Here is a 14,042-nt window from a genome sequence, read left to right on the forward strand (position 1 = left end):
TGACTACTGGTGCCACCAAAAATATTAGTACCTCTCAGTAATCAGTACAAAAGGGTGAAAAGTTTTCTGCCAGTTTAGAGAGCTGAAATGAGGGGTCTGCTAAGTACCAGAGCCAGCACTGGGGGCAGCAGACTGTGTGCTGAAACTAGGATTACTTGTTCCAGCTGTAGCAAGATCAACCCCATCCTCTTGTGGAAGATTGCATATGTCAGTTGTCTGATCAAAGCTAACAGCGTATACAGGTAATGAAAGGGTAGATTTGCTGGTTAACTAGGTTCTTTTCAACACAGCCACACAATGCTACAGGTGAAATAAAAGCATTTTTGGCACCTGCATTTTTGCAAACTGCTATAAACTTTCTTTTTCCCCTCACTTTTGAATAGCTATATTTAATTGTTATATTTTGTTTTCTTGACTTCTGGTTCCTTCTATTTTCTGAACTACTGCAACTTATTTCAAACACAACTTTTTGTCTAATTCTTCATGAACATTTCTAAGTTTCAGAAATATTTACAAGCAATATTTGCTGGATTACTCTGCTGTGTTACTCATGCGAACAAGTTTACAGAAATCTCTATATTTATATCCTTTGTTGCATCTTTCAAGAAAGTCCTATAAATAGTAATTTTTTTATGGAATTATAACAAGATGATGTTCCCAATATATTTAAATATGAAGCTTAGTTCAGACATTTAGTGAAGTCTGGGTAACATGAAAATCTTACTACTCCTTGGCAAGCATTTCTTAGTGCAACATAAATTACTAAAAGCTACTGCTTTGGTACCTTGGTCTCTTTTCCACCTCAGCCTATAAATTGGATGATAAGCTAGATGGGGAACAGTATCATCTACAAGAGTAATATCTCCTTCTTCCTCTCTCCTCCTCCAACTTGAATATTTAGTGTCAGTATGATACTTTTCCAAACAGAAAAGTTATTATATGAAAATATTGATCCAGAGTCCTCAGTTGAAGGCAAACTCCTGATCATTTAGCAATAGAAACATCCAGCAGGATCCAAGCCATAGTAATTAAATGGTTCAAAGACAAATAGCAATGTTGGTCTGACTCCCTGATAATTTACAACATCAAATGCACTATAAAGCAAATAGGGAAAAAAAAAAACAAAAACCACAACACAAAACAAAAACCCCAACACCCAAAACCTAGATCAGCCTGAATCAGTGTTTTGTTTGAGAAATGATGGTGAGTGTGGATTCATTAAATTGATCCAGGAACAAAGCCTAATGTCATTTCCAGCATTTTTCTGAAGAACTATAATTACAATGAGATTACTGGGAGGAGAATAAGGCCCACAATATTTATCATTACAGAGATATTGTTAGCTTAAAAAAAGAAGAAACACTCCTAGGTGACATTTCTGTCACAATATAGAATTGCAATAGTCTGCATTATTAGAAAAATAATCTACCTTGCTTTCTGACAGACTTAAAGGACTGCCCAAATCCAGAACAAGATTATTATGAAAGCATTAAATGCTTGAATTTGCAATATCAATTGGTCAGGGAGGTCTTCCACTTCAAAAAGACATGAAAAGAATAATTTTCCCCTCTGCTCCAAGAGAAAATGCTAAGGGAAACAATTAAGTATTTCCTGTCTGGTTTTAAGTAGCCTTCCTATAGTTTAATTGAAGAGATTAAGTCTATCCAAATTGGAAAAGAGTGAGAAAGATCCTGACCTATGATCTCCAGAAAGAAGATTCATTAGTAAGGCAACTGAATAAAAAAGGAGAACGGCAGGAAGGAAAACTTTCATTTACAACTGCAAACCTAAACTTAATTTCTAGACTTCCTCATTACAGTCCTCTCAATAAAGGAAACCTGGGATATTCTAGAGTACTTCATCATAGAAGAAGATATATTCGAAAACTAACAGGATCACTATACTTGGCTGGAGGAAAAGCCAACACCTAAAGCTTCAAGGTTTTCTCCATTTCTTCTATTCAATAACATGGAAGTTATTTTGTGTGGGGGTTTTTTTTAAACAATTTATTCTATAGAGAGACTGAAAGACAAATCTTTAGAGCAAACAAAGGCCTTAGTACATTTAAAGCAGGCTACTGGGAAAGGACAGAAAAAAGATAATCCAGTATTCAAATGGATTTTTCCTTATTATTTATGGATTTTCAGAGAGAAAGAAAATAGTATAGCATCAAAAAGCCAACTCCACTAATAGCCATTATTAGAATCAGCTAAGGTGAGCCTGGGAAATGACTTGTCATTATTTGCTTTTTCAGCTCAAGATGCAAAGAAGTTCCACAGATTGAGGGCTCAGAAGACCACTACAAATAAAAACAAGACACAGGGATATAAGAAAAACTTCTTCTGCCAAAACTTTGGGTTTTTAAACCATGGAAGAGCCTTTGAGAGACAAGGTATGCTGGGGCCTGACAGGATCCACCTGTCCCGATGGGGAAAATGGGACTTTGGGTGTAAACTAGCGGGGCTGACCGAGAGCTTTAAACTAGAATCGATGGGGGAAGAGGATACCAACAGGAGAGCTGAAGGTAAGCCAAGGGTTGGCATGGCATCACCTAAGGGTGGAAATGCTAGTGGGAACATTTATGCTGCTCCAGGGAGCACTGAGGGCTCAGGAGCATGTCTGAAATGCTTGTACACCAACGCACGCAGTATGAGAAACAAACAGGATGAACTGGAAGCGTTGGTCAGTTCCCAGAACTATGATATCATTGGTATGAGTGAGACTTGGTGGAATGAGTCCCACGCCTGGAGTGCTGGGATAGAAGGCTACAGGCTGTTCAGGAGGGATAGGCAGGGCAGGCGAGATGGAGGTGTCGCACTATACATAAGGGAGAGGTTTCACTGTACAGCCCTTACAGTTAGGGATGATGTGGTTGAGAGCCTCTGGGTGAGGATTAGGGGGATGGAAAACAAAGCAGCTGTCACAGTGGGTGTCTACTACTGATCGCCCAGCCAGGATGTTAGCACTGATGAGTTATTCTATAGGCAATTAGGAGAAATCTCTGGATCGGAAGCCCTTGTCCTTATGGGAAATTTCAACTTCCCAGGCATCAACTGGGAATATCATACTGCTGTGATGAGCAGGTCTTGGAAAATCCTGAAGTTTGTGGAAGATAACTTCTTGTCACAAGTACTCAGTGAGCCAACTAGGAAAGATGCCCTCCTAGACTTGTTGTTTGTGACTAGAGAAGGACTCGTGGGGGATGTGATGGTAGGTGGCTGTCCTGGCCACAGCGATCACGAAATGGTCGAGTTTAAAATTTTCAGTGTAATGAGAAAAAAGGACAGCAGAGTTGCTACCCTGGATTCCAAGAGAGCAAACTTCAAGCTACTCAGGGAGCTATTTAGCAGAGTACACTGGGAAGCTGCTTTTGAGGGCTTAGGAGTCCATGAGAGCTGGTCAGTTTTTAAGAACCACCTTTTAGAAGCACAGGAGCAGGCAATCCCATTGTGTCCTAAGTCAAGCAAGCAGGGCAGAAGACCAGCTGGGCTGAACAGGGAGCTCAGGAGGAAAAAGAAATTGTATGATCTCTGGAAGCGAGGTCAGGCTTCGCAGGAAGAGTACAGAGCTGTGGTTCGCATATGCAGGGAGAAGACACAAAAGGCCAAAGCTCAACTGGAGTTGAAACTGGCCAGTGTTGTTTCAGATAACAAGAAGGGCTTTTTTAAGTATGTTAATAGCAAGAGGAGGTCTAAAGAAAACATTGGATCAATACTTGTTGAAGATGGTCATCTGACTAATAGGGATGAAGAAAAAGCGGGGGCATTCAATGCTTTTTTTGCCTCAGTCTTTAATAATACTGATAGACCTTGGTCTACCCGGTCCTCTGAGTTGGAGGACCACAAGTATGGGAACAGTGACTTTCCATTTGTGGACACTGGAATTGTAAGGGACCAGCTGTATCAGCTGAATGTTCACAAGTCCATGGGGCCTGAAGGGATTCATGCCAGAGTACTGAAGGAGCTAGCGGATCTTACAGCAGGACCCCTCTCAATCATCTACCAAAGGTCTTGGGAGTCTGGGGAGGTCCCCACTGACTGGAAGCTAGCCAACATTATTCCAATTTACAAGAAGAGCATGAGGGAAGACCCAGGAAACTACAGACCTGTTAGTCTAACCTCAGTACCTGGAAAAATTATGGAGAAGATTATACTAGGTACTACTGAAAGGCATTTAAAGGAAAATGCAATCAGGCACAGTCAACATGGGTTCACAAAGGGAAAGTCCTGTTTAACTCATTTGATATCCTTCTATGATAAGGTCACCCACCTAGTGGATGAAGGGAAGGCGGTGGATGTAGTTTTTCTGGATTTTAGTGAGGCTTTTGATGCTGTCCCTCACAGCATCCTTCTGGACAAGTTGTCCAACTGTGAGATGAGCAGGTACACGGTGCGCTGGGTGAAGAACTGGCTGAAGGGCAGGGCTCAAAGGGTTGTAGTGAATGGGGCTACACCTGGCTGGCGGCTGGTCACCAGTGGTGTTCCTCAGGGTTCAATTCTAGGGCCAGTTCTCTTCAATATATTTGTCAACGATCTGGATGCAGGAGTTGAATGCACCATTAGCAAGTTTGCTGACGATACCAAACTGGGAGGTGCTGTTGACTCTCTCGAGGGACAAGAGGCCTTGCAGAGGGATCTGGATAGATTGGAGCATTGGGCAATCATCAGTGGCATGAAATTTAACAAGAACAAATGCTGGATTCTGCACCTGGGATGGAGTAACAATGGGCACAAGTATAAATTGGGAGAGGAGTGGCTGGAAAGCAGCCCTGCAGAAAGGGATCTGGGGGTGCTGGTTGACAGCAGGCTCAATAGGAGTCAGCAGTGTGCCCTGGCAGCCAAGAGGACAAACTGCATTCTGGGGTGCATCAAACACAGCATAACCAGTCAGTCAAAAGAGGTGATTATCCCTCTGTATTCAGCATTGGTGCAGCCTCACCTTGAGTACTGTGTGCAGTTCTGGGCCCCAAAATTTAAGAATGATGTGAAGGTCCTGGAATGCGTCCAGAGCAGGGCAACAAAGCTGGTGAAAGGGCTGGAGGGCATATCCTATGAGGAGCGGCTAAGGACTTTGGGTTTGTCTAGTTTGGAGAGAAGGAGGCTGAGGGGTGACCTCATTGCTCTCTACAGCTTCCTGAGGAGGGGAAGTGGAGAGGGAGGTGCTGATCTCTTCTCCCTGGTATCCAGTGACAGGATGCATGGGAATGGTTCAAAGCTGTGCCAGGGGAGGTTTAGACTTGACATTAGGAAACACTTCTTTACCGAGAGGGTGGTCAAACACTGGAACAGGCTTCCTAGAGAGGTGGTCGATGCCCCATGCCTGTCAGTGTTTAAGAGGCATTTGGAGAATGCTCTTAACAACATGCTTTAACTTGGTCAGCCCTGAATTGGTCAGGCAGTTGGACTAGATGATCCTTGTAGGTCCCTTCCAACTGAATTATTCTATTCTTAAATTTAGCTTGGAAAACAAACAAAACCAAACAAAAAACAAACAAAAACCCACATTTATGTTGTTCCTGGAATTTCCCCAGTAACTTAAAACTTTCCAAACTGTAGTATCACTTACATTAATACTGAAGGGCATGAGTCTATCTCATTTCTTTGCACAGGGTTAACACAATACTTAAAGCCTGCTGCACGCTTACTTCTTTGATCTTAAGAATACCATATATATGGCTTCATAGTATTTTCTACATTCAAGTCCTTCCTCAGTTTTGATATTGCTTTCTTGCTCTTGATTCTTGCTAGTCAGACTTTTTAAATAAGTAGAGCAAATAAAAGGTGAATATTGAAAAACTTCCCATAATTTTATTAGGAACAGCTGTTCCTACAGTCTTGTTCAAGTATGAGAACACATCTTTCCTGAGTGTTATTCCATTCGGCAGAGCAAGAAACATACATCTACCTTATAATGCTATTTTCACACCTTCATGGGATTAATTTTGTAGAGATTGTCATATTACTTCAAAAGAAATCCTGTCCCTATGAAATTGCCATTGCCTTTATACACCAACAAAAATAATTTGAAGTAGCTAAAACCACGGAATTATTTCTTAACACTACAATATATACCCAAAAGTTCCTTCTCAAGAGATTCCTCTGTTCAGCATATATGTTTCTGTTCAGCATATATGTTTCCCTCCTATACGAATTCGATATTGTTTTTAATGGGAAGTACAAATTTGGGGTCCCTTGGCTTTTTGACATATGAGCAAAATTAAGTTAGTCAGAATTCTTTGACTATTGAGGTTCTAAGCTAATTTCCATTAACTACAGTAGATCACTTCTAAAGGAGGAGGAAAATCAAAACAAACAAAAAAACCTAACCCACAAGAAAATCCTTTATAAGGGCTGAAAATAAAATATTCCTTCATCATGCATTAAAAAAATTAATATGCTCTTTTCCAGCAAATGTGAAATCATGATATCACATTGATATCAAGATGATGATTCATGTTTTCCTCAAAAACAGTTATTTTTATATATGGATGTACATGTCTATATATAATATATATCAGTGTTTGTCATTCAGAATCAAATTAGATAACCTTAGAAACAGCTTCTCCAAAGTAAGAGATACTTACCAATCTAGTTTCAACACACATCAAGATAATATATTAAGTATTTGTTTGTTTTCTAATCGTAAATAGATACTGTTGTAACTACCTAAAATTATTTTCAAGTGTTCAGTGCGAGTATAAGTATGGATCAATACAAGATAAGAAGAAAAGGTTGCAATGCTCTTTCAAAATAATTAAGTTTTCTGCTTTAATGAAGAGCAAAGAAAATAGCCAATTAGAATATACTATCACATAGTATCAGTTTACCTACTTATATAAGTAGAGGAGACTGTCTATTTGCATAGGTATTTCAGATTACAGCAGGGAAGAAAGATTCATTGTTGGCTTGATGGGCCCACTTCCTCTTCAAGTTTTTTTTAAGTCTAAGTCTTTGCTAATTCACCAAGTTCTGCATGCAAATCTTTCATTCAGCTAACACAGGTGTAAAAAAAAAAAAACCAAAAAACAAAAACCCACAAAAAAACCCAAACACATATATATATCCTGTAGGTTTGGAGAACAAGAAGAAAAGAAAGAAAAAAAAAAAAGTCTTCCAGTTAAGACTAGTTGCAATTCATGCTAAATTCAAATGGTTTACCTCCCACCTGTTTCCTTTGGTAACATATAGGGAATGAAAGGATACTCATATTTGACACCTTGCTTCACTGACTCATCTGCTATTTCAAACAAAAAAGAACACCTTTGCCTTAAGAGCCATGTTTTGCGCATGTCACAGTACCTGCAAGCATGATACAAAATAGCAAACAGTCAAGTCCTCCAATACTTAATTTTGCCAAAGCTTATAGATATATAGACATAGCTAGCAAGGTATTGCTAATTATTTTCCTAGATACTCAAGACGTTTCCTGATGAGAAAATAATGCATAACATAAGCATATACAATATACAGGCATAGTATGTCCAGTAGTGAAGGTTTATGGCTACAATCTAACATTTAGGCCCAAACATTGCTTTCTGAGACCAGGCAAAACTTCCACTGATGACAGTCAAAATGATAGACACAGAAAGCTAGAACACATGGCTCTTACTACTTAACAATAAATATGTACATACATGCTTAAAACACAAGCATGCAGAATAGGGTACATCGTTTGGTACATACCAATATAAAACACTAAAAACACCTCATTTTTTTCATACTATAACAATAAATGTTTTTACAACAGCAAAAAACAGATAGATATTAACAACTTCACACTCTGGAGAACAATCATAAGGTTTTACAAAATGTTCAGTAGTAATGAAATCCAGAAGAATTTGAAAAATACAGGAGATGAAAACCAAATTCAGTGGAAGACTGAATTTGTTCCAAAGTACCTTAAACATTACAGCCAAGTTGTGCTAGCTGAACTATTACTATGTCTTTGTAATACACTTCAGTACATATGTTAGAGCTCTGACTTTTAGAGTTACAATAATAAAAAAAGATACTTTGCTTAATTTTTAGAATAGATTAGAACAGGACAATGATGTTCAATGCAGTACCCAAAAGTGGTATTTTAATGTTTAATCATGGAGAGGGTTTATTTTTTAACTAATAATTTAAAATAATCTTACCATGCAAAAAAAGTTTTCCAGAAATTACTTTCAACGTTTTAAACTCTTTGATCCCATGAAAAGTAAAAAGATATCATTATTAATACACAAGAAGGGTGTACACAGCATAGTATGTCACACAGTAACAGTAACCTACACAGTTAGAAGGGAAATATTTCACTTTGCAAGGAAGCACTATAATTTCTACAAGTTAAAGGGGGGAAATCCTCTTTTTCTGACCCAGAATTTTTTCTTTATATTTGCTACATATGTGCATTTGTATGTACGTCTAATTTTTAAACAAGAAAAAAAATGTGGCATAGATATGCTCATTTGTTCCTTAAAACCTTTTGAGTTAATACCTTTTACTTTGCACTTGCAACAAGTTCAAAGAGCACACATGGTCAATTAACACAGCTCAGCTTAAACTGTGTTCTCTCCTTATGATCAAAAGGATATACCTTTGTCCCATGTTCAAAAGCCTTTAACCTACTTAGGTTTCTAAGTCCAACAACACTTTTCAAAGAGGGACTGAGAAGTTGGCACTTTTGAAAAAAGCTTGCCTAACATTTACATAAAATAAAGTTAAGCAATACTGCTACTTTAAGTTTTGAGAGACAAAGATATGTAATGGGACAGTAGAGGTCAAGTCAATAAAAAAAAAAAAAGGATGACTAAGCAATTTCAGACATTTATGTTCCCAGTCTCACCATTTTAATTATTATTTTCCTATTTTTAAAATGGTTTTGTCCATCTCAACCATATGAATGACCCAAACAAATAACACAAACTTAAGAACTGAACAAATGACTATGGCTGGGGAAGCAGTGAGAGTGACTGAAAGAAGTACTGTCAGATACCGAAGGGAAACCCGGTAATTAAAACAAATTTTTAGAAAGTTTTGTTGCGGGGGCTTTTTTTGTTTGTTTGTTTTTAATAAATTGAAACTTGAATCTCTATCCAACCCCGTGACTTCAAGTGGTTCACTGCTATACTGCATTTTACAAGATGAGATCATTAACTGTTAAACAGCTGCACATGCACAAACACTTTCAATCTAATATATGACTGAGGCTGACAAAGTACAATACGAAAGATGTGTACACAATAACAATTTCTATACTGGTTTCTACTCAAATACAGATATGCTATTAAGTATGAAGCAAAACATTTACCTCTCTTGGTTTCTCGTACATCATGCTTACATCTTCAGAAGCATGGTTTATACTGATATATGCAGAAAATGTTTATACAGGCAATCAGTGAGTTTTCTCCAAAGCTTTCTAAGTGATGGCTTCTTATCTATTTGCTCTGAAATCACCTTATTTCATTTGGTCTAAAGTAATGCCACAATTAGGCCCTAATCTACCATTACCTATCCATACACTTAACATTACCAGTGGGTGGATCTTATAAAACAATACAAGTTCTGCACTACTGATTGTAGAACCAAATCGCTGAATTCCTTCTCTGGGTGGTATATGTTGGTATCATTCAATAAGTTTCATGCATTTTTAAAAACTTGGGAGAAACCGCTAGCATTACTGCAAGAAAACCAGGAAATGCAGAAACAATTTGGACCCGAGTAACAAGTCAAATGTCAACTGCCTCTCCTGTAGCAAATGTATATAGTTAAGTAACTATACTTAAACATCCATAAAATTAAACAAATGCAAGCTATCTGTCCTCTATTTTATCTTGGGTTTGGATCTTGAAATAGCCACAGCACACACTTCCATCAACCAAAAATTAGGCCAAAATGAGACAGAACGTTATTACTGGTAGCACTGTATCTGTCTCCACCCCTCCTTTTTCCACATCAGTTAAGGATCCCAATACCTTTCTCCATATACAGAAGACCAACTGTATTATTTAAAGTAGGAAATAACACATTCATAAGCAAGCATTAAAATAAATTCTGACTTCCTTTCAACTCTCCTTACCTTATTGAAAAGGCAGTTTATTCCCCCAATATAAATCATTGCTTTCACGTACATGACCCAAGACAAAAGTCTTTGGTATAAACACCACACATCCACTTGGAACGTTCCCATTCATCCACACACCAAACACTGGTGCAGACATATTTCAAGGCCTGCTGGTCTAAGGCAGAAGCTGTATTACCACAAGAACTACACAATGTAGTAGAGCACATCAGATATAGACAAATGTATTTTAATTAAAAAGGCTTATTTTAACACAAGCCCAATTCCTATCAAACAAACATTGCCTTTGCACACTTGTGGCTCCAAAATAACAACCTCTGTTTTAATTAAAGAGAAATGATACAACAGATTTTATTTCCTGAACAGTGGGTGGATTTCAAAGGTATTAAAGATCCTGTTATCCTCCAGCATACTTAAGGTTACTCTTCAGCTTCATGGGTGCATCTGGGTCTTTATGGTTTCTTTCTCCTTTTGCTTTAAAAATCAGTATACAATCTGGGCATAAGCCCCTTATCCCAGTTTGCCTCATTAAATAAAAATCACAATTAAAAAAATGCAACCGGTGACCCAACAACCTTTTCAAGGCTCACAGAACAAATGCAGATATTAAAGCCTGTCACCATCAATCTGCAAAGCAACTCCCCCTGCGAGTTCTTTCATTAATCTGTTTCCTTACCATCACTCTCCTACACCCATCATCGCGGATATTCCCCAAACCCCCCTCACTCACCAGCCATCCTTTTCCTCTCCATGTTGGAAGACCGGGTTCCCGACCATATCAAACCCACCCATAGGAACCACAGTTATTTATCCAGCTACAAGCGCCTCGGCGAAGCCTGTACACGGGCGCACACACAGAACGCGGCGGCGGAGGAACGGCGAGCGGGTCACCACCGCCACGGCCGCCCCGCGGCAATGGTGGCGAGCGCCCGGGGGAAACCTAACCGACCGCGCCATGTAACGCACCAGTGGGGCCAGCCGGAGGGAGCCCGGGGCGGCGATGTCTGGGCTGCACCCCCAGCGGCACTTAAAGCGTGTGTGCCGACGGCGGCCCGCACTCACCCAGCAACAGCAGCTTCAGTTCCCGACGGGCGTCCCGCTTGTCCCGGCGCAGCTGCCGCTCGATCTCGTCGTTGATCCGCCGGGCTTCCTTGGCTTCCTCGCTCAGGCAGCACGCCATGATGGACTCCAAAGTCATTCTTCCTAACTGGTTCAGACACAACCCCCACCCCCCACCCTAAAAACGCGCGCGCACACACACCCACCCCACCAGAGCACCAGCCCTAGGGGACACAGACGCTCTCTGCCCGGGAGCCCCCACCCGGGCACTGCAGGGCAAGCGCAGGGAGCTGCCTCGATGCCACACACGGGCAAGGAGAAAGAGAGGGGGGCCCCGGCAGCACAGATCCCCCGTTCCCTGCCTCTAATAGTCGCCGCTTCCAACTCCTCCTCTCCTCTAAATTATGCACCAAGCAACATGAAAACATCCACCATAGCAGCCACGGCGGCAGCAGTGCTATCTAGGCGAGCCAAGCTGCTCGGCACAGACACCTTTCTCCCTCCTTCCCTCACCACTACCTCTACTGCCGCCGCCACCTCCTCCTCCAACCACCACAGTCCCCGGGTGTCCCTCGCAAACTACACCCCCACCGCCCTCCGAAGTAACCACCCCCCACGGAAATGCTAATGGCCGCTAATCCCTCCCACACACACACACACTTCCCTGTCGCTCCCTCTATCCTAAAGCGAGAGTTCGGCTCCTTCGAAAGTGAGCAAGCCCACCGCCGCCCGGCAATCTCAGCGTGCGCCTGGCGGGAGAACTTCCTTACGGTGGACCTTTCTTCCGGGCACGGTCACTCGCCCCTCTCGCGGGGAGAGCCGCTGCTGAAGAGCTGTCGCGGCTCGTTCCTGCCCTGACAGTAAGAAAGAGAGAGGGGGCGGGTAGAAAGGGCGCCACCAGAGAGGAAGAGAAAGCAGGCAAAGACTGGGGCATGCACACCGTGAGCCCAGCTCGCCGGGCTTTTCAATGGCTTGGCTCCGCGGGCGTGGTGAGGCAGAAATATGGCGGACTGTCTCTCCCGCTGCCTCTCCCACTCTTCTCCTGCGCCGCTGCGCGCCAGGAACGAGCGGCTGGTGGAGCCAGGAACTCCCGGGATGCTGTCCCCGACCAAGCCCGGTGCTCGAAGGCTGCCCCTGCCAGGCCCGCAGCTGTCGGGGAGGGGATGAGAGGGGAGGGGAGCGGACGGTCTCTCACACCAAACGGCCGCGAGGAACAGCCTTCTCTTATTTGTCCTGTAGGGACAATTTTTTGTGGGGGATAAAAGTATACTAGACACTAATAACTTTTTATGCCGATAATCCTGAAAATGGTATTTGAATAGTTCTGTCATATACAGAAGAAATAAAAGACGTTTACAACAAATAAAAACAGTAGGATACTTCCCTAGCTTATAAGAACCTAATATTCTATCATTTCAAGGTATCAATATATTGCATTTTATATTCTGTTGTTGTGACCTTTATTCAACCAATGCTTTTAACTACCATCCTTTTTCACAACCCCAGACCAGCTTGCCTTCAATTCCAGTACTAGAAAGCCTGTCTTTAACATAGCCTTTAGTAGCCCACAGAATGATAGCACACAATTTGATGGACATATTAAGTTCTAGTTTTTGTTGATTTGTAAAATATTTCAAAATTCCCACACCTGCCCTACCTTTTCCCACCTCCATATTAAATTAACTATCTGGGAATATTGCAAAATCTTCCAGGAAAGTCATAGTAGTCTATTAAGTAGGTAGAGGGGTGCATCACTCTCCATCTTCTAGTTTCATGTGTGATGTCCTCTCCAGCACCTGTTGTCATCTGTCTTGAAAATCACATGCTCTTTCTTACAACTGTTCATATATGCTGACAATATGAATTAAGTAGAGTCCACCATAAGGTATAAGACTAAGAGGAAACTAAAAAATGAAAATGTAATAATCAGTAGAATAATATAGTTCTCAGTTTTTAGAGCATGAAAATGTCTTTTGTTACTTTAAAAATGCATGATTTTTGTTTAGATCTATATCATATTTTATGTATAATGTATAAAAGCATTTAAGAAAGTTTGGAATATTTTTATAAGTATGTTTCTTTATTCCAGTAAATGAATATGTGAATTTTATTCTAAATTCTTTAATCCTATTTATTAATCAAAAATATTTCAGTAAAAGCATCTTCTTTATTTACCTGATGTGGATTTTAAAATTCATATGTATGTAGGTATATGTATGTATTTATCTATCTTATGGTCCCAGATTAATGTGTTAATATTAAATTCAGTGATAAATATTTCTATACATTGAATTACAAATATGATAAATGTAAACATGCAAATAAGTAACCAAAAGGGAAAAGATTTTTCTTCATTAAATAAATTCTCAACATATCAGAATTTCCTCCTAAAAGTTGTGGCCCAAAAAGATGAAAATGGGTGTGCGGTGCAGGTTGCAAGAAATATTCAATGGATGTACAACTGCTCTGTGCCTGAAACATTGCTGCACTGAGTTCAAGTCCACAGCAAACAGCATCTGGCATCAAGTCTAAAGAAAGGATATGAATGGGTCAATGAATTGGCGACATATGGATCAACTGATCAAAATCCCTCCCCAAATTGAGGGCACAGCAGTCCTATGAAAAAACTACATACCTCAAACAATATTGTAACCTTCCCCAGTAGATGAAATCTGACTCAGCTTTCTTAACCAACTCTTTTACATGCTCAGTGTAGAAGGCATGAACACTGTGTGTACCTCAAATGTGAAACTGTCATTTAATTTTGCATTTTTAGTGAGAGAAGAGACCCCAGGGGCCATAAATTTAATCTGTATGTACCACTCCCATTGACATAATTGGGTTCAAAATCACTACTTAATAAATATCTTCAGTTTTTTAATGGATGAGCCATGTAGTCCTGAATCAGGCATCAGCTGATA

General features: G+C 40.5%; 1 protein-coding gene across 1 annotated transcript in view; it reads right to left on the minus strand.

Annotated features, from left to right (window-relative positions):
* Window positions 1-11,271, minus strand: part of LOC143171939 (guanine nucleotide-binding protein G(q) subunit alpha) — a 152,450-nt gene extending 141,179 nt beyond the window's left edge. The window contains exon 1 of the mRNA XM_076361125.1: window positions 11,125-11,271. Within this exon, the coding sequence (XP_076217240.1) occupies window positions 11,125-11,260 (136 nt within the window). The 5' untranslated portion in view covers window positions 11,261-11,271. The remainder of the gene's footprint in view (window positions 1-11,124) is intronic.
* Window positions 11,272-14,042: the final 2,771 nt, after the last annotated feature.

The sequence above is a fragment of the Aptenodytes patagonicus genome, chromosome W, assembly GCF_965638725.1.
Source record: "Aptenodytes patagonicus chromosome W, bAptPat1.pri.cur, whole genome shotgun sequence".
NCBI classification, from domain to species: Eukaryota; Metazoa; Chordata; class Aves; order Sphenisciformes; family Spheniscidae; genus Aptenodytes; species Aptenodytes patagonicus.